A 27,111-nucleotide genomic window follows, 5' to 3' on the forward strand; every position below is an offset into this window, starting at 1 on the left:
ATGCTAATCGAAGACGACACCACACATTGCTACATGCAGAAATACAACACACAGAAGATGGAATGAGGAAAGATTGTCCAACTGACATGCAACACAAGCACAATGGCATACATCGGTCAAGTGCATTAGTTATTGCTCACTGAAAGTCAACTCTGGTAAATGAGTGCTGCTTGCGACAGCAAGAATAAGGTTGCAAGATAGCAGTGGCACATGGCAAATTTGTCGTGCTCTCTTAGATTCTGGGAGGCAGTCATGCTTTATATCGAAAGCATGTGCACAATGCCTAGGACAAGGAATAGGTGCAACCCTCTTAGAAACAAAACACAGTGTGTCTGTTCAAGTCAACTCCAGTATAAACAACTTCATGTTATCCACTGAATGCTGATCCAGAAATTTGGTCACCTGGTAAGATCAATGTGTTGCTGGGATCAGAAGTTTGTCCACATATTCAGAAGAAGAGGACTATCTCCATACGAACAGATCATCCTGTGCTTCAAGAGACATAACTATGTTCAGTTACGTCAGGGCAGTATCAAATGGTAGAGCACAACAGTTCGGCAAGGCATCCGGTTGTGCTATGCTTTGTAAAAACTGACATTGATATTCAAACATTCCTAAAGAAATTCCGGGAGATACAAGAATTAAATAACGTTGTAATGATGAAAGAAGAGGAGCAATGCAAAGCACACTTTGTGGAACACACAACTAAACATTCCACAGGCAGATTCGTTGTTCATCTTCCATTTCACAAAGAGCCAAGTCAATTAGTCAATTCTTTCCACACTGCTTCTCTCAGATTCTGGTGAGACAACCAAAGCTTGGTATCAGTCATGACAGCTGCCAATTCATATTACATGCCACATCACGCTGTCCTTAAGGAAGCCAGCTTGACTACTAAAACAAGGGAAGAGTTTGACTTTTACACCAAAACAAGCATGAATTTGTCACTAAATGGTTTGCTAATAGTAGGTCCAACAGGATTTGTGCTCTATAACAGTATGCTTCTGCATGCATCGCATTGCCTTCACAGCAGACATGCATAAGGAGTATCAACAATTCTGGTAGTGGATGACAATCACACTTACCAATGAATATTGTGGAGAAGTGATAGATCTTCACCACTGCACCAATACCAATTAATGATTGTCGGGTCATCTATTTTTAATCCACTGGGATTAATTAGCCCCTTGACATCACATTCAAGATATTTTTGCAATGTCTATGGCAGCATAAGTTAACAAAGGATGAGCCCTTGTCTCTAGAGTTGCACTACTTGTGGCAGACACTGTACAGTGAAATTCACATGACAGGCAACATTAGTGTTGATTGTACAGTCATTGCAGGAGGGACACCTGTCAGCATACAATCCATGGGTTCTGTGACACTTTAGAGAAGGCCTATGGATTTTGTATCTATGTATGATCAACTAATCAGCATAGAGTCAGATGTGTCAAACTACTGAGCTCCAAAACATGGGTGGCACCTCATTTGGAACTCTATGGAGGCTCTCTTCCCTCCATGACTACTGCAGCATGTTTTCATGTTTTTCACTCTCTGGGTATAAATATTGAACAAATTTACCTGTGGACTGACTCATCCATTGTGCTGACATGGCTTGCAGCTCCACACAGTGGTTAGCGTTCATGGGGAACCATGTTTACAAGATACAGGACACCACAGCAGCTGTGGTATGTAGCCATATATCTACAATGGAAAACCCAGCTGATCTGACTTCATGTGGAGTGTTGCTCTGCAGACCTGCAAGAAAACAGTCTGTGGACGGAAGGACCAGCCTGGCTTACAGAAGAGTCACTTCATGGCCTGCATTAGATGCCTCTAGTGGTTATGCACCTCAGGAGTTGCCAGAAGAAAGAGATAATGTTCTTCATCACCTTGGCAGAAGAATCCAAGATGATCTCATCTGTCAATGCTTGACGTTGTCATGATTACAGAGGATGATGTCATACTGTATCATATTTATTAGTTACTGCAAAACAGCAAGGGAAACAAGAGGAACTGCTTACTTGTCTCATAATGAACTGCAGGATGTATTGCTACAGCACATCAGAAGAGTGCAAGAAGCCACATATGCTACAGAAATCTACTAACTGGAGACTAACAAGCTAGTAGAAAAAAAAATGGCAAACTCAAATCATTGCATCCTATCCTCGATGACACGAGATTACTATGGATTGGCAGCAGGCCACAAAATGCCTATCTATTATGTGAGAAGCATCAACTCATACTGCCACCTCACCATCATATCACATGGCTGATAGTGGAAAGTTAACATCGTCACCTTTCCCAAGCAGGAATGTCAACAGTTGCCTACATCTCTCTGGAAGCAATATTGGACACCTAACGGATGAAATGCAATCCGGCATGTGTCTGCATCAGAGCATGACTTGTCAGCAATTAAAGACAAAGCCTGCACATCAACTCATGGGAAACTTGTCATGCCCACATGTAGAAGCTACGAGGTCTTTCTCCCCAACTGCAGGGCTGATTACACAGGACCATTCTATGTGAAAACTGGCTCATGGCAATCCAAATTAAAGAAAAAATACTACCTGGTGACACGAGCAGTGCATTTTGAACTAGTTAACAACATGACTACTGAAGGATTCCTATCAGCCCTTAGAAGATTTGTGTCATAATAGGGCAGGTGCCAAAACTTGTACAGAAACAATTGGACAAACTTGATCGGAGCTAGTCGGGAACTCTGTGAATTACAAGCTGCTGTGAGCAGTCATTGTCAGCAGTCACTCGTGAAAAACTTCATATATGAAGAAGGCATTGACTGGCACTTTATTCCTCCAGCATCACCACACTTTGGTGGAATATGGGAAGCAGGAGTTCAATCCTTCAAATACCATTTGCAGCGAACGATGGGAACCTTATGTCCAACATTGGAAGAGCTGGCAATCCTGACTTGTAAAATTGAGGCCTGCTTGAACTTTCATCCTCTCACATCATTATCTTGTGATCCTTCTGCCCCTGGAGTCATCACCCCAAATCATTTCCTGATTGGAGCTGCCACCTCAAGCAACCCCCAGCCATATCAAGGTACAGCCAAACTGAGCTTGCTCACAAGGTGGTATCTACTGCAGCTAGGGTCCCAGATCTTTTGCCATCTGACTACTGACTGCCTACAACATTTGCAGCAGCAGGCTAAGTGGACAGCCTCCCCAGTCATAATGTGCAGCCTGGCCTGACACACTGGTCATAGTATGGGAAGATAACATGCCACACTTATGCTGAAAGCTGGCTATAATTGGAGGAGTACACCTTGGACACAACAGAATGGTGTGAGTGACCACTACTTGTACAACCCAAGGGGTTTTCAAGAGATCAGTCTGCAAGCTATGTCCTTTACCGAGTGAAGTGATGCTTTCTTTCTTTTGTTCTGTGATTACTTTGGAGCAGACACAGTGAATTTCAGTATTTTTTGTGTTTCAATGTATTCCTGGTTTATGAGACTGTGCTTCTCAGGCACCAATTACCCATATGTTCGCCTTTGCACTTCAGCATGACTTCTGTCATTTTGGAAAGAAATTTTTATTTCTGTGGCAGCTAGTATGTTCAGTCGCTACACACGCCTGTGTCGCTGGAAAGTACTGCCCCCTCTATCGAGTTATTTGATCTGTGGGGCAATAGTCGGGATACCACCCCTCCAAGGACGGATAATGGGACGTACCACAGTGAGAGGGAGGGCAGTTGTGAATGGACACTCAGCCAGACAGCTGTTGTAGGTCAGGGCCCGTGTGCCTCGTATTCTGAAGGGCGAATATGCATATTTTCTTTGTGTGTGACTGTTTTGTTTCCAAGCCCTCCAGCAAAATTGACAATTCAAATTTCTGTCTGATAACACTAACACCTGGCATTACCAGCTTCTTACACACATTTATCTTTCATAATGATCATCTTGTTTCATACTTCTGAAGATTCTCCTTCATGATATGATCTAGGGAACACTACGAATAATGGATGAACGAACAAATCAATGAATGAGACAGGAATTTGCCTCAAATGAGAGAGAGGGAGGGAGAGGGAGAGAGAGGGGGAGAGAGAGAGAGAGAGAGAGAGAGAGAGAGAGAGAAATGAAACTCACTTTCTGGAAAATACACAAGTTTGGAAATGTGCGTGATATGTCCAGTTGAATAAGCTCAACACTAGATTCCTTGTCTGGACTATCTGTTCCATCTATTACATCTTGTTGCTGATTTTCTTGCTGCAATTCCTCAGAAACTACGCGGAGTCTCTCCTGAGCCCTGAAACAAAGAAAAGCGTGATGTCAAACATTTTTTGAATTGTCTTAAGTATTGCTCAGTGAAATTTAAATGCAAACCAGTTTCCTTAAAAAAAAAGTTGATGTTTTAATAAATGATGAGGATGGGAGTTGAAATATGTTGTTATTACAAAATGAACTAAATGGGTAATATCAGAGGGAAGAATTTTCAGTTTTGATATCAGATTGAGCACACAAGTTTTCAAGGCAACGTCCATTATTGTAGTGCTGTAGGAATCAAAGACTTAAGCCCTAAACATTTATTTGAAAATGGTACAAGTGGATTAAGGTGAAAATAAATACATTTTCAGTTGGCTTATTTAACTGTACCACACATTTTGTAATTAATTTTACTACCCTTAGTGTGTTAGGGTACTGCTATATGTCAGACTATTTATACATCACAATGCAATCCATGAATAGATCACGGAATATTTCACAAACAACAGTCAATGGCTTATGGTATTAAATAATGTCTAACAGCCATAGTCTCATGACACACTAGTTAAAACTTCTGGCCCGCAATCCTGAAGTGAAGAAAACCAGAAGGCCAATTGTAACAATGACTTTTGCTAGTACCAAAGAAAGTCATCAAGTGAAAAAGAGTTATCAGAAAAACAGCACTATAAATGTATGCAGCGAGAATTATATGACAAGTTATAATAATGAAGTATGTAAGAACAAAACTAATGGAAAAAGCAAACACACTAGCAGTAAATAACCACCAAACAGTAGTAGAACAGATTCAAAAACAAACTCAGATCAAATCAAGTGACAACAAGTACCGATTGAGTGAGAGGACATGTAACAACCAATGTAAATTTCAGAGTATTCTCTCTTAGAATGCTGAAATGTTATTCCAAGCCGGCTGAGGTGGCCGAGCAGTTCTAGGCGCTTCAGTCCGGAACCACACGGCTGCTATAGTTGCAGGTTCGAATTCTGCTTCGGGTAGGGATGTGTGTGATGTCCTTAGGTTAGTTAGGATTAAGTAGTTCTAAGTTTAGGGGACTGATGACCTCAGAAGTTACGTTCATAGTGCTTAGAGCCATTACAACCGTTTTTTGTTATTCCAATCGAAAGAAAGCAGGTGTGAATGTCATCTAAACTACAGGGCAGAAACTTTTTGTAGACTTTGCCACTGTTCTGTCCCATTCATGTTCTGTCTAGTGTGAACTGATTTTACCACTTCCTTAATAGTCTTGATCAACACAAAGCTCAATCATTGTCAACATCAACTGTTCATCAAATTGTTTTAATTCATAAATTAAATATTTTGAACCAGAACTAATCTTACACCATGTGGCTATGTTTAATGTTAATGAAGAAAATTGTTGGCTAAACCTAGCATGAGACACTGACAAAATCCAACACTTTGCTACAAATCATGAGATGCAGCAACTGTTACACAGAATGAAGCATAAAATCCTTTATTAGTAATATGCTGCCACAATATTCAGTGTTTTAACAGAAAAAATGAGAAAAACAAATTTCGAAACTTTTATTAGACAACAGTTTTAATGTAATTCACCATGTTGTCATAAAAAAAGGTATATGCAGAGTGCCAATGCTGCAAAACTAATCTACCACTGATTCCAAAAAGAAACATTGAGACTTTTCAGCTACAATAGGGCATGCAGAAAAGCTGATCGGATGAGAAAACTAGATCACTATGGGGTCACCATTGCCCAGTGGTGGCGGCCCAAATACACCAACATGTTTTTAGTTTCTGAGCTAAGGTGCTATCTTACTGCAAGCTCAATATACAGACTGAATAACATCAGGGATAGGCTACAACCCCGACTCTCTCCCTTCCCAACCACGGGTGTCCTTTTGTGTCCCCTCGACGCTTAATTGCCATCTGGTTTCTGCACAAATTGTAAACAGCCTTTCGCTCCATGTATTTTATTCCTGCCATCTTTAAAAACTGGAAGAGAGTATAGCAGTCAACATTGTCAAATGCTTTCTCTAAGTCTACAAATGCTACAAACGTAAGTTTGCCTTTCCTTAACCTACCTTCTAAGATAAGTTGTAGGGTAAGTATTGCCTCGTGCATTCCAACATTTCTATGGAAACCAAACTGATCTTCCCTGAGGTCGGCTTCTACCAGCTCTTCCATTCTTCTGTAAAGGATTTGTGTTAATGTTTTGCAGCCATGACTTATTAAACTGATAGTTCAGTAATTTTCACACCAGTCAGCACCTGCTTTCTTTGGAATTGGAATTATTACATTCTTCTTAAAGTCTGAGGGTATTTTCCTGTCTCATTCATCCTGCTCACAAGATGAAAGAGTTTTGTCATGGCTGGCTCTCCCAAGGCTATCAGTAGCTCTAATGGAATATTGTCCACTCCCAGGGCTTTGTTTCAACTCTTGATTTTCAGTGCTTTGTCAAATGGCTATCTCTCTCCCTTTTTCATCTTCCTCTACATCCTCTTCCATTTCCATAATATTACCCTGATGTACATCTCCCTTGTATAGGCACACTATAAACCCCTTCCACCTTTCTGCTTTCCTTTCTTTGCTTAGTACTGGTTTTCCATCTTCGCTCTTGATATTCATGCAGGTGGTTCTCTTTTCTCTGAAGATCTCTCTAATTTTCCTATAGGCAGTATCCATCTTACCCCTACATTTGCCCTCTAACCATTCCTGCTTAGCCATTCTGCACTTCCTGCTGATCTCATTTTTTAGACATTTGTATTCCATTTTGCCTGCTTCATTTATGTTATTTTTATCTTTTCTCCTTTCATTGATTAAATTCATTATCCCTTGTGTTACCCAAAGATTTCTACCAGCCCTTTTCTTTTTACCTACTTCATCCTCTGCTGCCATCACCATTTCATCTCTCAAAGCTACCCATTCTTCTTCTTCTTCTTCTTCTTCTTCTATATTCCTTCCCCTGTTCTTGTCAATGGTTCCCTAATGTTACCTCTGCAATGCTCTACAACCTCTGGCTCTTGCAGTTTATACAGGTCCCATCTCCTTAAATTCCTACCTTTTTGCAGTTTCTTCACTTTTAATTTGCAGTTTAGAACCAATAAATTGTGGTCAGTGTCCACATCTGCCCCTGGAAATGTCCTTCAATTTAAAAATTGGTTCCTAAATCTCTGTCTAACCATCATATAATATCAATCTGAAACCTTCTAGTGTCTCTGGTTCTCTTCCACATATACAACCTCCTCTCACGATTCTTAAACCAAGTGCTCTGTGCAAAATTCTACTGGGCGGCTTCCTCTTTCATTCCTTTCATCTACTACCATTTGTTCTCTTCCTTTTTCCTACTATTGAATTGCCGTCCCCCATAACTATTAAATTTTTGTCTCTCTTAACTATCTGAATAATTTCTTTTATATCATCCATTTCCTCAATCTCCTCCTCATCTGTGGAACTAGTTGGCATATAAACTTGTACCTCTGTGGAGGGTGTAGGCTTTGTGTCTTCTATCTTAGCTACAGTAATGCATTCACTATGCTGTTCATAGTAGCTTTTCCGTGTTCCTATTTCTTATTTTTTTTACTCATTATTAAACCTACTCTTGAATTGCATCTATTTTATTTTGTATTTATAACCCTTTATACACATGACCACAAGTCCTGTTCCTCATGGCAGCGAACTTCACTAATTCCCACAGTATCTAATTTTAACCTATCCATTTCCCTTTTTAAATTGTCTAACCTACCTGCCTGATTAATGGATCTGACATTCCAAGTTCCAATCTGTAGAACACCAGTTACTGCTGAATCCAAATGGGGACTATTTTACCTCTGGAATATTTTACCAAAGAAGATGCCACCATTATTTAACCATACAGTAAGGCTGCATGCTCTCAGTAAAAATTGTGGGTGTAATTTCCCCTTGCTTTCAGCTGTTTGCAGTACTAGCACAGCAATTTTGTTTTGGTCGATGTTACAAGGCCAGTTCAATCAATCATCCAGACAGTTGCCCTTGCAACTACTGAAAGGGCTGCTGCCCCTCTTGAGGAACCACACATTTGTTTGGCCTCTCAACAGATATCCCTCCATTGTGGTTGCGCCTACAATACAGCTACCTGTATTGTTGAGGCATGCAAGCCTTGTCATCAATGGCAAGGTCCATGGTTCATGGGGTGTGGGTTTAATTACGAATGACATTTATGTGATTCTTACCCCTGCCCATAACTTCTGTATAAATCATAGATTAAAGTGCCTGCATTGCAGGTGGCAGGTGAGGCTGTTTAAATTTCTGTAGAAGACTACACTCAATACGAATACCTCCAGAAAGGACAACACCTAAATTTAAATTCCATGGTTATGGAGCAAACTACAGATGAAGATGAGTACAGCACTCATCAAAACGCTGCAGTATCTAGGCACTGCTACCTGGCTGGAAATTCAAGAGTTTTTCATTGGACCATAATTTTACCCCAATTCTCCATCCAAGTTTATTAAACAATCAAAACTTGGAGAGGCTTACAAACATGTTCTGAGCATGCAAATCTTGATGTGACTGGCAAGTACTTTTAAGGCTTTTATCTTTAGGCCGAAAATTACGAATAATCTTCTGGAATTTACTATGTATACTACCATTTCTGCAATACATCTCCATAGCCAAAGTAACTAATATACATTTGTTGGGTGGTGCTCGACTCAGGTGGTAAACAAAGATTTAACAGCTTGTAACCTACGCAGCAGGGAAAAATAAGGTGGTGGTATAAATTTCCTATTCATTCGATGTTACATGTATGTCCTGGATTAAATGCCAAACACAGTGGTAGTTAAATGAAAACACATGACACTATTCATAATGACCCATCTGTCATGTGAAGTCCCTAAAGTTGGCACATTGGCTTCTAAGCAGCATTAGCCAGAAAAAGCTTGCTTCAAACTACCAACACCACACATATATTCTTGCACATCTTTAAGTTCACACTTTTATCACTCACTCTGTAGAACAGTATTACTTTAATCTGGAAATTTAGGGTGTTTTAGAATAAATATACAGGTTTTAAAGCTCTGTATGATTTACTACATACAGCTTAAAATTATGAACAATACATCAAATGAAGGAGCAACTCAGACCGCTTTTCTCGTCAATGTTCAATGCGAGCACAATTTGTTGCCCACAGAGTCGATAGGAGAGTTCTTCCCAAATCTTGATCAGTGTGACTGGAGAAATTGTTACAACAATGCTGTTTCTAAGGTCGCATGGATCAGCTGGTAGCGGAGACACACACACATGATCCTGCATTAACTCTCAAAGAGAAAAATTGGATGGCCTAAGATCGTGTGTGAAAATGAAGGTCATGCAAAACAAGCTCTGTCATCTGGCCAATCAAGCAATCGGGTACAACATCATTTAACCAATCGTATACTGAGTTATGTCAGTGACGCGGTGCACCATCTTGCTGCTGAGTAACATTCTGTTGAAGCTTCTTCCAACTGAGGTAAGAGCTATAGTTCTACCATATAAAGATAAGAAACATCAGTTACAATTGCTTCACTGAAAAAGAAAAGCCCATAAACTTTCCGCCTGGATATGGCACAAAAAACATTCAATTTAGAGGTGTCTCGATGCAATTACACTATCTTGTGGGGATCTGCTGACCCGCCGATGTGCACATTGTGTTTGTTCACATTTCCACTTAGGTGAAATGTCGATTCATTGCTGAAGATGACACGATGCAGAAAATCTTCTTTGTCATGTAGCAACATTTCGTTTACAAAGCTGGCACGTAAATTGTAGTCTGAAGGCTTTAGAGCTCTTAACAGCTGCAAACGATAAGGGCATAATTGTGTTTCCTTAAATGTCTCCACACAGATGTCACTGGAAGTACTAATTCATGACTAGCCTTCTGAACTGATTTCTTGGGGGTAAGCGTGAAAGACTCTCACTCGGTCAACAAATTCTTCGGACACTCTTTGTCCTTCCATACTCTTCCCTTTGCACATAGGTATACAGACAAAATTGTTTTGAGTTGCTCTTTCATTTGATGTATTCTTTATAACTGTGAGTTGAATGTAATGAATGCTACAAAGCCTTAAAACCTGTATATTCATTTTGGAACACCCTGTACATTTCTCCACAGCAGCAGTCATTGTCATCATTGGAGAAATATTCTACACAGTGGATCTTGAAGTCAACAAAAGGAAAATGTATCTTATGCAATCTTATGCACTGACCTACAGCCAAAATCTCTTGCAGTTCATTGATGTTACCTGAAAACATGTGCTCATTACTCATTCAGGACAGCCTCAAGCTTCTGTTCAATTTTTCAGTTGCAAGTACATATGCTAGAACTTCACTTTCATTGTGTCATATGCCGGTAAAATATTGTACATGTAAGTACCACCAACAATTTACTTTACTCTTGTAAATGCAAAAACTATATCACAGCATAACATTCTATTTTATTATCCACATTGAGATGCATTTTTTTCTGTTGAAAGGAAAGCAATGTTATTTGATTAAAATGAAAACCACAGGATGTCATTGGAGGACCGTATACTTAAATTCCACACAGAATCATGCAGATCATCTCAACATTTGTTGCCAAAAACATGAAATGTCTAGACACTTATCTTCCATATTTTTCTTAGATTATCTAAATAGAAGAATATAATATTTCATACCTTGAAACACATATATCATACAGTTCTGGAGTGATGTTTAGATCGTTTCCAATTGCAAGCTGCCATACACGACCACGTACAGATGGAGGCAACCCCTGCCACCACAGATCTTTGGCCTTCCTTGAATTTTTCCTGAAAAGGCAAACAAGAACATAATGTGACAATAACAAACTATTATCTTGTATATAATATTTAAATACGAATTTGACATGAATATTTCTTACGGTTCTTACATTTAATAAGTAATTGACATATATCTTTTACCTGCCCGTTTCCACACACAGCATTTCTGTAATTCATTTTGGTTGTAGCAAGTAGACTCGATACTACATTTGAAACCTGAATACTCCCCTCCCCCCACCCCCCCCCAACCTCCCTGCCCCTGGTAACTGCACTTCTGTCTTACATTTGAGCGTCAATTTTTTGCGTTCACTTGCCATCTACTCACTGCTGTGAAGACTGGGCTACTGTTTTTTCATTTGTATGTAAATTGCTGAATAAGAGAACTGTAGAGCTTAGTAACTACACTCCTGGAAATGGAAAAAAGAACACATTGACACCGGTGTGTCAGACCCACCATACTTGCTCCGGACACTGCGAGAGGGCTGTACAAGCAATGATCACACGCACGGCACAGCGGACACACCAGGAACCGCGGTGTTGGCCGTCGAATGGCGCTAGCTGCGCAGCATTTGTGCACCGCCGCCGTCAGTGTCAGCCAGTTTGCCGTGGCATACGGAACTCCATCGCAGTCTTTAACACTGGTAGCATGCCACGACAGCATGGACGTGAACCGTATGTGCAGTTGACGGACTTTGAGCGAGGGCGTATAGTGGGCATGCGGGAGGCCGAGTGGACGTACCGCTGAATTGCTCAACAAGTGGGGCGTGAGGTCTCCACAGTACATCGATGTTGTCGCCAGTGGTCGGCGGAAGGTGCACGTGCCCGTCGACCTGGGACCGGACCGCAGCGACGCAGGGATGCACGCCAAGACCGTAGGATCCTACGCAGTGCCGTAGGGGACCGCACCGCCACTTCCCATCAAATTAGGGACACTGTTGCTCCTGGGGTATCGGCGAGGACCATTCGCAACCGTCTCCATGAAGCTGGGCTACGGTCCCGCACACCGTTAGGCCGTCTTCTGCTCACGCCCCAACATCGTGCAGCCCGCCTCCAGTGGTGTCGCGACAGGCGTGAATGGAGGGACGAATGGAGACGTGTCGTCTTCAGCGATGAGAGTCGCTTCTGCCTTGGTGCCAATGATGGTCGTATGCGTGTTTGGCGCCGTGCAGGTGAGCGCCACAATCAGGACTGCATACGACCGAGGCACACAGGGCCAACACCCGGCATCATGGTGTGGGGAGCGATCTCCTACACTGGCCGTACACCACTGGTGATCGTCGAGGGGACACTGAATAGTGCACGGTACATCCAAACCGTCATCGAACCCATCGTTCTACCATTCCTAGACCGGCAAGGGAACTTGCTGTTCCAACAGGACAGTGCACATCCACATGTATCCCGTGCCACCCAACGTGCTCTAGAAGGTGTAAGTCAACTACCCTGGCCAGCAAGATCTCCGGATCTGTCCCCCATTGAGCATGTTTGGGACTGGATGAAGCGTCGTCTCACGCGGTCTGCACGTACAGCACGAACGCTGGTCCAACTGAGGCGCCAGGTGGAAATGGCATGGCAAGCCGTTCCACAGGACTACATCCAGCATCTCTACGATCGTCTCCATGGGAGAATAGCAGCCTGCATTGCTGCGAAAGGTGGATATACACTGTACTAGTGCCGACATTGTTCATGCTCTGTTGCCTGTGTCTATGTGCCTGTGGTTCTGTCAGTGTGATCATGTGATGTATCTGACCCCAGGAATGTGTCAATAAAGTTTCCCCTTCCTGGGACAATGAATTCACGGTGTTCTTATTTCAATTTCCAGGAGTGTATAATCAATTACACAATAAATGGTATTACATGTCACTTGTAATTTTATATGAATGGTAATTTGTTTTGCAAGGAAATGCATTAATTATCAAGTGATGATCAAAATATATTCTTTTAACACTTATTACAACGCAATACAATAACGACTGATGTAGAATAACTATCTTCCAATAACTAACAAACTGACATGTTTACAGCTGTCCCCCTTACAGGATTACACTCTTTTCATAAATTATTAAGACTACTTCAACTATCAAAAGTTAAGTAACCTGAAGTTTTAATAGTCCACCTTTTCTTACAACAAAGGATTAATTAACATTGCCAGTTCTTTATTAAGTTCCAGTGACTGCCACTGTGGTCCTACACAGTATTTTTTCCCAAAATTTGTTTATTATTTAAAACACTTTTGTTGACCCCTCCTTAAGTCATGAAATTTCACTCTCCACAATTATAAACTGTCTCTGACAATTTTCAAGTCACGCTTAGCTCAGACAAATATATTTCAATGATAATTATTACTACATTTGTTTGCATAAGGAAACCAGTGGCACATCTGCAGAATGTGTGTCTCAGCAATAATCTCTGTGCATTTCAAATTAAATTTTTGTATTTTTGAGTTCAATATCTATTAGTTCTATCTAACTACAGCCATGTTGCTACCAAGACAGGAATTATATATTCCCTCTGTGACAGGAGATGAATAAATTTTTCATTCATACTCAAATAATGTGCACAATTAGATCACTAACATTGATCCTTTTGTACCTACACAGCTGAGTAACGTACAACATTACTAAGAACATCCACAGCCATATTTCAGGTATGCTTATTATCCCACTCGAAATGTGGTGCTACAGAAGAATGCTGAAGATTAGATGGGTAGATCACATAACTAATGAGGAGGTATTGAATAGAACTGGGGAGAAGAGGAGTTTGTAGCACAACTTGACAAGAAGAAGGGACCGGTTGGTAGGACATGTTCTGAGGCATCAAGGGATCACAAATTTAGCATTGGAGGGCAGCGTGGAGGGTAAAAATTGTAGAGGGAGACCAAGAGATGAATACACTAAGCAGACTCAGAAGGATGTAGGTTGCAGTAAGTACTGGGAGATGATGAAGCTTGCACAGGAGTGGGTAGCATGGAGAGCTTCATCAAACCAGTCTCAGGACTGAAGACAACAACAACATATTATCCCACAACTGGTTTCATTGAAATTAACATATTCAGGTGACACTAAAAGCTCACCAATAGTCTCTTTAATGAGAATCAGTTATGAAGACTGTTGATGAACTTCCACTTCACGTACAGTAAACAGGCGAAAAGCTAAGGGCAGAATCAACTTACTTCATCAAAATATCAGAGGAATAAAAAATAAAGTAGATTAGCTATTAGTGTGTTTAGATGATCTCAAATATAAGAATGAGATTGATATACTCTGTCTGTCTGAACACCATGTAACTGTGGGCATGGATAGTGTCAGTATAAGTGGGTATAATTTAGCATCTTTCACGTTTAGTTCTAGGATGGATAAAGGAGGAGTTGCCATTTTCATAAAACAAAAACTGTAGAAGTAAGCAAATTTTGTGTTAATCAGCACTTTGAGGTTTGTGCATGTGAACTTCAGCTAGATAATGTAGTATTCCTATTAGCAACAGTGTACAGGTACCCATTAGGAGACTGGGAGCTGTTCATAAAAAAAGTTATTAATCTGTGGCGATTTCAATGCAAACTTTCTAAATAATTCTGATAGGAAAAGTGAACTAGAAGTGTTATTAACAACATATAACTTAGAATCAGTGATCAATTTCCCTACAAGTATAGGTCAAGACAGCAGCACACTAATAATTAATGTATTTGTACAGAAAGAGGATGTAAAAACAAACACATGCTTTCCCTGTGGTAAATGGATTGTCAGACCATGATGCACAACTAATTAACTTACAGAACCTAACAGGCTGTACAGTTCGGAGCTGAACTGACACTGTTTGCTGATGATACAAGCATCATTATTAATCCAGTAAAAGAAACTCCAAGTAAGGTCTTTGGAAAGGTCATTAATTGGTTTTCTGCAAATGGGCTTGCTCTAAACTTTGAAAAAACACAGTACACCCAATTTTCTGCTGCAAAAAGTACAGTTCCTTCAATAAATATAACACATCAACAGATGTCAGTACACAGGGTATAACATACTAAGTTTTTGGGTGTACATAGATATGAGAACCTTAATTGGAAAATTCATATTTTGGATCTTCTAAAGCGACTAGGTTCAGCAACTTTTGCAGTCAGAGTAATTGCCAATGTTGAGGATATAGAAATTAGTAAGCTAACATACTTTGCATACTTTCACTCTCTGATGTCATATGGAATAATATTTTGGAGTAACTAATCTTTTAGGCAAAAAGTACTCACTGCTCAAAAGGAAGTGATCAGAATAATTTGTGGGGTTCATAGTCGCACATCTTGTAGGCATCTTTTTAAAAGATTGGGAATTCATACAACAGCCTCACAGTACATTTACTCACCAATGAAATTTGTTCTCAACAACATCAACCAATTTAAAAACAACAGTGACATTCATGATTATAATGGTAACCAGAAAAAAGAAAGACTTACACTATCCTTTACTCAACCTATCTTTGGCACAGAAAGGGGTAAAATATGCTGCCATAAAAACTTTTGACAAATTACCAGATGAAATGAAATGTCTGACAGACAGCAGTAACAGCTTCAAAAATAAATTGAAATCGCATACGTGCGTTTCTTGTGCACTTGACACGTTCCACATCATAATGGCTACCCCTACCGTGCAATTGATCAATGGAACAACCAACCCCAACCAACCAACCAACCAACTTCCAGTGTCATCTGAAGACATTCACTTAGAATGAAACCAGTTGTAGCATAATAAACATTGTTGAAAGGCAGATGTGGTGGTTTTTGTTAACATATTTTAAAAAGTTGAATTGTGAAAACCATTCTGAACACTTATGGAATTATTTTGTATCATAAGTAACAGATAATTGCTGAGCTCACAATTAAGACACAAAGGCTGTCATATTCTGCTGCTTTCATAAAAGTTGAGCAGAACTGAAAATGTACAAGCACCATTGTTGTGTGCAGAAAACTTATTCTAATTTATTGTGACAAGTGGTTGGTTGGTTGATTAAAGATTATTTCCATTTAAACAAGTTAACAGTTCCTGGACCTGTACAATCCAGAATCACACACATCCCATAAGCTGACGATTTATAACATGTGAATACTTGGAAAGTATGGTACGCTAAATATATTTTGCCATCCTACAAAACAGGATGTCTGCTACGCTGATTCCAGAAACCAGTGAAAATAATTATTTATTTATGAAATTTAGCCTAAAACTTTCATATAATTACGTATTTTAAATACATACAACAATGTAGGAAAAGATAGATTGCTACTTACCATAAAGATGACATATTAAGTAGCACACAGGCATCTTTAAAAGACACTTACATAAATCTCTCAGCCACAGCCTTTGTCAGCACATGGTAAACACACACCAGTCACACACACAAGCAAGCAGACCTCATGCACACATGACCACCACATCAGCAGCTTGGGCCAATTCATGCACAATTTTAAATACATACAATTTTTTTCAGAAATATTGTAATTATACACTATGTTACATTTATTGTAAATTTCAGACAGCTGTGATATGTTCTGAATAAACACACTAATTTTCTGTCCACATTATTTTTTGTGTTTGGAAGGGGGGAGGAAACTATCACTTGAAGACCTAGAAAAAACTGTGCTACAATTTAGCTATGCTGCTTATGCCACACAATATTTCACTTTACTCATATAACTGTTTTTAAGTTTTGTTGCTTATTCCTAACCAGATTATCATCAAAAAAACATTACTAAGTTTTCTAATTTTCCACAATCACCAGATTTACATCAGTGGGCATAGTTGACTCAGGGGACCTGCTGTTGTGGCAGAAATGGCCACTTTTCACTTCTTTACAATGAATGTGAAGTTGAGGGAAAACTATGTAACTTGAACAAGGTAAAAAAAAAAGTGTGAATTCTGTGTAACTGGAAAATAATGAAATAACATACTAGTTGATCATCAGAACTTCTATTAGACTGTTTGCAGGCCATATTGTTTTCTGTGAGAAGGTTGTAATGCCAAAAGACTTTAGTGAAATGCAAGATGACTTGCGGAAGCTCAACACTTGGTATAGTGGCTGTTAGCTGTCAAACACAATCAAAAACAAATCTCCACTCATATGTTATTTTTAAGTGGGTAATGATTCCTTCCTTGGTGTGAAGACCGTCATGTAAAATGACGTCAGTTTCCATCAAATGGGGCCTTGACTCAAGAAGTGTTTTCTAACACACAGATATGTGTAAAAAACAACAGTAAGATGCCATGGCTCCAGGTACCTTTGCATTTATGCAGTAAATTGATGGACAATTACACAGTATTTTATCTTCAATGATGATATGAGGTTCCAGTGATAATTTATACAATGTTCAACAGGCTGAAGCAGACGAGTTGCAAGTTAACATGTATGAATGTAACACCTTCCAAGATTACTACACAGATAAAATTTGAACAGGAATGTGTCAAGCAACAAAGTAACAATTAACATAAGGGCTGCTCAACAGATGGCCCATAATTATGGGATACTGACAAAGCCCCTACTGAACAAGACTCACGATACAAGAAGCACCAGAGACTACAACAATTAACCTACGTGAAAGATCTGCTCGTAACAGCAGCAGTCAACACAAAGCAAAACCAGATGAAACCAACTGGAACTTCTCAACACACTTACTAAGTGGTGTACAGAGAACTTGAGATTAGCAACACACAAAATAGTTTAAACATTGCAAAAATGAAAATTATCAAGAGTGATGAAACACAAAAACAGTACAAATGAGCAGTGAAGAGAATAGAAGTATATAGGTACCTGGGTGTAAACACCCGCAAGAGAATGTGGAACTCTTACCAAAGAGTTGTTTAGGTCCCTTTTTAAAAAAATTAATTTAAAAAAATATATATCCTCATTGCTATTACCAGACAGGTAAAGACAGCATAGGCCCTTCAGTAGGCACATGCAAGCATAGATTTGTTGCTCACAGTTGCATATAGATCTACAATGATGGAAGAGATCCTGGGGATACTGGACAAAAGACCCCTAGACCTAGTAGTAAGAGACAGACAGACAGCCCTGTCTCCAAATGCATGAACATGAAAAGGTGGAGGGTGGAGGGGCTATCTGGCACGAAACGTGAGCCAGGGCAGAATATGAAGGAGAACTTACTAGTCCCCCCCCCCCCCTCCCCCCAATATGAAGAGAAGATTCTTTCACGATGAAGGGCACAATACACTACTTGATGGGACCGAGGGCATATCCCACTTATTAAACCAATGTATCAAAAGCACCTTTGAATGTGGAGTTATTGGCAGCCCAGGTCACATCGTCCAAGTGTGGGCCATTAGGTAAGGAGATATTCAATCTGCCTTCTATAGTGTTGATCTGAATAAATCCGCATGCTGGAGAAACAAACTGCAGTAAATAGATTTCTTTACTTTACCATTTTCCTATTATTTTCTGCCTATTTTCCTTTTTCCTTCATAATTACTTTTCCCTTCATAAAACTGCCTTTTGCTGAAATATATTAATAGATTTAAGATTTATATAAATACGAGGGTAGGCTGAAAAGTAATGCCTCCGAATTTTTCCATATGACAGAGTTTTTTTAAATAAAACAAACATTATTAACATTCAAACTCTTTATTCTACTTATTTATTTCTCAACACAGTCACCCTGGTGACGAACACATTCCTCCCAATGAGAGACCAGTTTATTGATACCATCACTATAGAATGTTTGACTTTTTTGAGGGACCCAAAACCTCGCCAATGCTTGCCCTGCTTCATCACTATCAAAGAAAAGTCCTGAAAATTGTTCTTTAAATGCGAACATGGCAAATGATGGAAAGAATTAGTTTGATGGATAGAGAGAAAAATGGGGATGCACTGAGAAGAGTTTCATATTCAGTAATTGTACTGAATGCAATAAAAATGAAAAATTGGATTGGATACACATTGAGAAAGAAGAAGTGGCTTGTAGAAACTGTCTTAGAGGGGTAAGGAAGAAAGGTTTCTGATCCTATGATATGCTAGACAACAGCACATACAGCAACAAATTCAGTTGCTCATGAATGTACATTGTAATATTTGTCTCCTCAGATCTCTCTCTATTCTTAGTATGTAATCACCAACTGGTTAGACAAACAGTCCACAGAAAACAGATGAGTACAGGTTTTATCACTGGAGAAATACAAAAATATTATTATACATACATATGATCCCATTTTGGCAGAATCTCTGAACTCCAAGTGCGGGCTGCATGTGCAAGCTGTTCCTCCTGCCGCAGCTGCTGGGCAAGCTGCTTCTTACGAAGTTTCGCCTCTTTAAGCTCTGGAAGATTTCGGTTAAAATATTATGACACAATTTAAGACTGGTGGCATTAATTTGTCAAGAATGAAATGTATTTTCAGCCTTAACCTATTACTGTTGAAGCAAAAAACACACACACACACACACACACACACACACACACACACACACACACACACACACACACAGTTTAAACAGTTACTCATTCTGAATCTTTAACTTTTGTTTCTCATAGCATTCTTTGTGATGATATATAGGAGGGGAAAAAGGAAGAGCAAACTTAGAAAGAAGGCTTAGACAGCACAAGTAAGAAAATGGATTTTTGTCTTCTCGTTGGCTTAAGGAGATTGCATCTATCAAAATATTGTTCAAGGACTTAAACATATGGATTAAGCAAGATGGTCTGGCTTCAGGGGTGACTTTAATAAATGAGAAAATTAAGCTGACATAAAAATTCAGGACAATTCCACACAAGAACCAATGTCAGAATGAATCTTTCACTCTGCAGCAGAGAGTGTGCTGTTTGGAAACCACATGGCAAATTAAAAGTGTATATGCAGGAGAACATTTGAAGATTGGAAGGTAAGGTACGAGAGAAGTACTGGCAAAAGTACAGCTGTGAGCACAGGTTGCGAGTTGTGCCTGGTTCACGTAAGTTGGTAAGAACACTGCCCACAAGAAGGTAAGATTATAGATTGAGTCCCAGTCTGGCACAGTTTTAATCATGCAAAATAAAACAGAACATGAATGGAATTCTAAATTTGGAATCAACTGGATTAGGATGTGCGTCAGTAATTTGCATCATATAATAAGATGGATGTTGGTGGAGATGGAGATTCTCCAGACAGGAGAGTATATTTTAAATACTAAGTGCAGTGGCACACAATGTCATTGTCATCTGCAATCAAACCTTCACCAGTACTAGCATAAACAACAAGAGTATGACTGATTACCAGTAAATGGATTGTAGCGAAACAAACTGTTAAGCTGGTAGACTGATGTGTTGCATATCACATGATCAATGGCTTTCATCTAGCTTACATGAAACACTATACTTTTGCTACTCCCTCCTCTCCAATATTAAAGTTTGCAACATATGGAAAGTAATTTTAATTCACCATCTGGTCCAACAGTTTCTGTTACGAAATTTATCTATAGAATAGAAAGAGTTGCCCACTAAAAAGTTTGTTTAAACTGTGCTTTATCTGAAACTAAGTTTTTTGTGGTTGCTGGCAAGGTGGACAGTGTTCAATTTCTGGAATTACAATTCAATAATAAATTCTGTTGGAGGGGGCATAACACAGAATTGCTGAAGTGCCTAAACAAGGCTGTATTTACAAAGCAAATGATGTCAGATGTAGGAGATATAAATATTTTTAAAAAAACTTACATACTTTGCTTACTTTCATTCTATGTCGTCATATGCAACAATATTCTGTGGTAACTCGTCAAACCAAGCAGAAGATTTTAGTGTGCAAAAGCATCCAATAAGATGCATTTGTGGTGTAAATGTAGAAACATGTTCAAGGAACCGGACATTCTAATCACTGCTTGTCAGTATATTTATTCCTTAATGAAACCTGTTACAAATCATGTGTTTCTATTTCCAATCAATAGTTCAATACACAGTATCAATTTTAGGAATGATTATGTATGTAAAGACCTAAAATTATTTACCTCGATCCAAACAGGGGTCCAATACTCAGGAATATACATTTTCAATACCTTGCCAGCAACCACAAAAAAACTTAGTTTCAGATAAAGCTTAGTTTAAACAAACTTTTTAGTGGGCAACTCTTTATATTCTATAGATGAATATCTTAACAGAGACTGTTGGACCAGATGAAGTAAAAATGTCTGTTAGATTTCAATTTTGACAGCACTTGGCCATAACAGTCAAGAGTAGGTATTTTGTGTATGATAAACTTAGTAAAAGTGCATAACTATGTTTTATTCTCACAGGGTATTAATTCTGTAAATATTAGCAATTTCAGTGTACTCACATATTGTGACAACCTGCTGACTAGTATTATATTCAAATGTCCTATGTTCTTTATGTTATACTTTTTGACATGATCCACACCCACAAGAATCATCTCATTTTTGGGTCTATGAAACGAAAACTGAATCTAATCTAATCTAATCTCCTACAGTGGCATTTGTGATAAAAACACTTTTTAATCTGCTAATTACATATCAGGGGAATGGGTAGAAGGCTGAATAGCTCTTTCCTTTGAGACAGGAGAGTGAAGAGAAGAAACTTAACCTTCTATGACCCAGAAAATCTTATAGGAGAGGGATAAAAATTTTCCCGTACCTTAGAAACATGACAAAGAAAAAGCTGTACAGTTGGATTTATTACAGTTGACAGTGGAATTAAGCCACTAGCCCATAGCAATGTCAGGACATAGCAAAGGAGGAAGAGGCCAGATTGCTGCCGCCGTCGAGCTCCTGCTAAAACCAGTTGGGAGCAATGGTTGCAGCAAGAAAAAGAAGAAGAAGAAGAAGCAGAAGCCTGTGGCACAATTACAGTGGTATAAGTGTCAGAAGTGGGACACACAGCCAGGCCCTGCACCGGCGCGGTAGTATGTGTGAAGTGCGGGAAACTGCACGGTACACGCAACTGCAACAAACCAAGGGGCACCACGGCCGCATGCATAAATTGTGGTGGCGTGCATGCCACAAATTCGCACAGCTGTGGTTGGTTGGTTTTGGGGAAGGAGACCAGACAGCGTGGTCATCGGTCTCATCGGATTAGGGAAGGATGGGGAAGGAAGTCGGCCGTGCCCTTTCAGAGGAACCATCCCGGCATTTGCCTGGAGTGATTTAGGGAAATCACGGAAAACCTAAATCAGGATGGCCGGACACGGGATTGAACCGTCATCCTCCCGAATGCGAGTCCAGTGTCTAACCACTGTGCCACCTCGCTCGGTGCACAGCTGTGGTTACCTAAAGTCATGGAAGCGGCAGAAAGGGGTCACCACACATGAAGAGGTGTCCCAAGAAGACAAGGTGGACACTCCGCCCTCCTACTCAAGCAGGGGAAGCGGGCAGCATCGCAACAAAGACAACGAGGGCGTGTTCCGCGAAACATTGTGGAAAGCCAGCAATGATGCCATTGCCGAGCTCACACCTGCCATGGTGGCCCTGAGATGCATTGCGAGGTGAAAACTGAGGGTAGCCCTGTACGTCACATCTCGCATGATACCTGATGTGGCGCTGAACCCCACCAGTATGGGGGTATACATGGAAACACAAACAACCATCTCCCTGGCTGATGCGGCAAAGCAGGTTGCTAGGGAGGTGGTCATGGAGCTGGGGACACCCGCCGACAGCAAATAGACAGCCCCCTTGGAAACAGCAGATATGCAGACTGCGGAAGAGGTGCCCATGGACATTGAGGTAGAAGAAGAGTCATTCGAGTGCCTGCCCCTCCCCAACAAGAACTGTGTTAGGGAAGTACACACCAAGATTGCAGACTCCCTACACGACGGCAGCTATCCCCACCACGGAAATCTGTACCCCTTCACGGTAAGCGATATCCCTCTCTCCCACACAAACCCTATTCATTCCACTGGGGGCGTGACCCCTAAACCAGAAGATCAAAGGGAGGGAACTCTTCCAGCGTGCGGATCTGGAGCTAATAAACTGCTACCTGATCTTCATTGACACGGACTGAAGTACCTGATGGTCACTAACAAAAAGAACTAACTCTGATTATTGTATATTAGAAGTATGAGAAACAACAGTGGACCTAAGATCCCCAGACTACATTGGCTGTATTGCTAACTACAACTTTCTGCAGTCTTTTGGTTACGTATGACATTATCCATTGGTTGGCTATATCATCAGTCTGATAAAACTTAAATATATCTCCGAGATTAGTGAGATTCACACAGTCAAATGCCTTAGGTCACAGAAAGTACTAACTAGCACTATGTTACTACTTAATGCTTGTAAAATTTGGTGAGTGAACGTGCAAATGGCATTCTCAGTAGAGCTCTTCTGAAATCTGAACTGTGATTTGTTGAGGATATTATTGTTGCTCAGATCACCTTCTCAAAAATTTTGGAAAATGAAGTCCGGAGTGAAACAGACTGGCTGATTTTGACATCTCTATCAACTTTCTTAAATAGTGGTTTGACTACAACATGTTTCAGAGTACGGCATGTTTCAGTCTCTCTTTTAAAAAATGCCTTACATGACTGGGGTTATTGTATGGGAATGAATGTTTAAGTACACTATTGGAAACAACATTAAAACCAGAAGAGCTTTTATTCTTGAGAAAATAACACAATTTTCTTAATTTCAGAAGAGAATCTGGTGACACATTCAGAAGATTTAATTTTATGAGAGCTCCTTTTCCAACATACTGCTGTGATACTTCTGTTTAACTGTTTGTCCCTATCCTTTCTACTATGCTTAAGAAATGATGATTAACTGTATCTGCTAGCCCTTCCATTCAGTTCAATAGTGGTGTTACCTTGATTTTTGGCATGTTGTCTTGTCTCATTTCACTACATTCCATACAGCCTGTAGTCTGTTTTTGTAATTACTGGTTTCTGGCATCGTGTATGTTTCTTAATAACTTTTCTGAGTAATTTTGAGTAGTTTTTGCAGTGTGTGACTATTGCAAGATGTCTACTTGTTCTTACCAAATTTCCCTTTCCCTTTTACAAGATGGTTTAATCCCTCTAGTGATCCATTATATTTTACATGGCTGTTTAATGTCTCTTCTGATTAACTTGCATGGGAATATGTTTTGAAATAATGATATGAATTTCTCATGGAATGCATTAAATTTTATGTTAGCATTTGGTTCATTATAAATTTCATTCCAGGTTATCTCTTGTAAACTATTCTTAAAAGTTACGGTATATTGATAATTTTTACTTATGGACCGTAATATTACATGCAACTGAGGAAGACAGGACTATAAAAGTTGAAGATATTATTAAAAGCATTTGTCCTGGAGTCATTAATTATACTGATTTCCACTGAGGTTTTCCATACTGTAAGAGTATGTTGTTTATTTTAACTAAGTGTGAACCATGATCATAGAGCACATTTGTTACCCAGGAAACAGTTGTTTTCTTGCTTTTGGTTTCACCACCACCAACATTATCAACTAGGGTACTACTGTCTTTATCCACCTGTAGTTTAAAGTTAACCACTGGGATCAAATTGCAGGATCCATTTCTCATCAGAGTCCTTTAGGAAATCTACACTGAACTATTAACCACAGACTATTAACCACCTGCTGCTGTCTGACAAACAGCATACTAAGGAATCCAGATCCCTCAAACATTTCAAAATTTCCCAGTTACCATTAAAAGTGAGCAATTTTTCAGCATTAATTCACAAGCACAAACTTCTAATGTGCTGATCACTTCAGAACCTACTTGTTACTATGTTTTTGGTATTCTGTACCTCAACAGGTACAAACAGAACCCACCCAAACATCCACCCACCTACCTACCTACCTACCTACCTACCTACCTACCTACCTACCTACCTACCTACCTACCTGTCAGTCCAAAACCTTTGCCTCTGCAAGCAGAAATGAGTCAAGTTGATAATTATGTCACTTAATAAGGTGCACAGTCCCTTGCTAGTGTAAGAAATTGAAGCTTCAAAGTGAATGCAATAAAAATATACAGCCCTTTTGTCACATATTTTGGTACTGACAAACTCACTCATTAAAGGTACTTTGCGTTGGTCTAGAATCATGAAACTTGAGAAGAACCAAGATTTCACAGAAAAAGTAAAGGAAAAATCAGAAAATTGTTAATTTGTAATTACAAAACACAGCAAAACTATTTCTTTTGTCATTTGTTATCTGAGTTCAAACTTTAAATTAAAACATCCTCAAAAGACTTGGAATTCCTCAGACTGGTACCTTTTAAGTATCAATGTCAACAACATCCAACAATCTTTGAGCTTCTCATTTCCCAGAAAGGATAAACTGACTGTGTGCATAATTAAATCTATACTGAACCCTCAGTGGTCGAGTCCTATTCGCACCTGGCCAATTTTTGACCATGTGTTCTGTCTGAATATATGCAACAACCACTCCTTTCCAATATTAGTTCCACATGAGTAAGCTGCTAGAGTGTAATCTTTCATACGTAAGTTATATAACCTCATGATTACATGATGCTCAGGTAGGCACAGGATGTCAATCTCTTCAGAACTCTCTAAATTTTCCAGACAGACAAGAAGCTTTTCTATCTTATCACTCAATCCTCTAATATTGTGATGAAGTAAACTAACTTTACGTTTCTGCACATTCTTAAGCATTCTGTTGGACTCTTCTGTTATTCTGACTTCTTTCAAAACAGGGCACCTGAATCCTGATTGTAATCTAAAGAGGTACTTCTCTGACACCAGTAACCACAGGGACCCCCTGTAATTATCTGCAAGAAGTGCAGCCAACTTATCTTTCCCTCTCCTATTCTGGTGGGGACTATATCTGGTATATTCCCTTTCCGAAATGTAGCAACAGGCACTGCACTCTTGTGGGATTTCATTACAGTCAGCAGCATCTCACAGTAGTGTTAACCCAGGGCTGGTTATGGTGCTGCAGGACCCCCACAAAACTCACATTTGTGTGTGTAGCTGCAATTCCTATTACATCCAGATCATCCCTACTGCTGCAATTACTGTCCTTAGCCAGGCAGTTCCCTGTGGTCCATCTACTACAATAACCTGACACTCTTTGCCAAAATTTTTGCACAAATTCCCTCTGTCCTCTGTCACTTGGACAAGGTCAGGTAATTTCTTTTTACACTGGATCTAAACTGACCTGTCACACCTCTCCCCCTCACCTCTACTCCTCCCTTCCCTTCCAATTTCACCACCTACAACCAATTCCTCCTTTGTTTGTGGAGGAGGAAACCTTTTCAGAAATTTTAAGTGCCGTATTCCATTTACCAACAGTGCAGGAAGTTATACCTTCCGAGGTAAATACTTGTTATCATTTCTACTTCTTTGCAATTTTAACAATTTTCTGAATTAAATTTTACCTTTTATAAAATTAGAGGAAAGACAGTTGGTCAGGCAAGTACAGAGTAATAATTATTAAATATTATTTTGTAAGCTAGTGCTATAATTTTGGGTATTAGGCTACATCATGTAAAACTACTAAAACAAATTGCTGATGTTTCGACCAACTTGCTGCGGTCCTTTTCAGGGCAGTTCACTGATGAACTGCTCTGAAGCAGACCACAGCAAGTCAACTGAAACATCAGCAATTTAGTTCTTTTAGTAGTTTAGAATGCCACAGCCCAATACCCAAAATTATTTTATCCAAATTGACACTGGCCACAGAAGCCTACAAACTTATACTGGTGTTATTATGTTGTTGATGTAATTATGGACATGAAAATGGGACACTAGGTAGTTACTAAGAGCAACATGGCAGAACCACTTGGCTCAGAGATGAAAAGAATCACCACCATCATGCCAGTACATGGGTATATAAAAATAAGCAGACAAGGCTGTATGAGCAAAAAAAAAAAAAATAAATAAATAAATAAATAAATAAAAATAAAAAAAATAAAGAATTAATTAAATCTGGCAAAAAGGAATGAAAATGTTGTCACTGCAGGAGATCACAAAAGGGCAGGAGAAAAATAGTGAAACTGTTGAATACAGGCTAGCAAAAAAGTGACAAGAAATCTTCTGAAGTTCAACAGTCTTCAGTGAATTACAATATTCAGAAATCACAATATGAATAGGTACACTTGTAAAAGACAGGAAGGGAGAAGATGATGTCTTCTGGATTGGACCACACTTGGGCAAATATTAAGGACATA

At 39.6% G+C, this 27,111-nt stretch overlaps 1 protein-coding gene across 2 annotated transcripts in view; it reads right to left on the reverse strand.

The window, feature by feature from the left end:
- Positions 1-27,111, reverse strand: part of LOC126474895 (TBC1 domain family member 14-like) — a 332,809-nt gene that overhangs the window by 39,628 nt on the left and 266,070 nt on the right. For both annotated transcript variants that reach the window (XM_050102389.1, XM_050102390.1), the window contains exons 4-6: positions 19,198-19,315; positions 10,892-11,023; positions 4,112-4,271 (exon numbers count right to left, since the gene is read on the reverse strand). In XM_050102389.1, the coding sequence (XP_049958346.1) occupies positions 4,112-4,271; positions 10,892-11,023; positions 19,198-19,315 (410 nt within the window). The remainder of the gene's footprint in view (positions 1-4,111; positions 4,272-10,891; positions 11,024-19,197; positions 19,316-27,111) is intronic.

Source organism: Schistocerca serialis, chromosome 4, assembly GCF_023864345.2.
Source record: "Schistocerca serialis cubense isolate TAMUIC-IGC-003099 chromosome 4, iqSchSeri2.2, whole genome shotgun sequence".
Lineage (NCBI taxonomy): Eukaryota > Metazoa > Arthropoda > Insecta > Orthoptera > Acrididae > Schistocerca > Schistocerca serialis.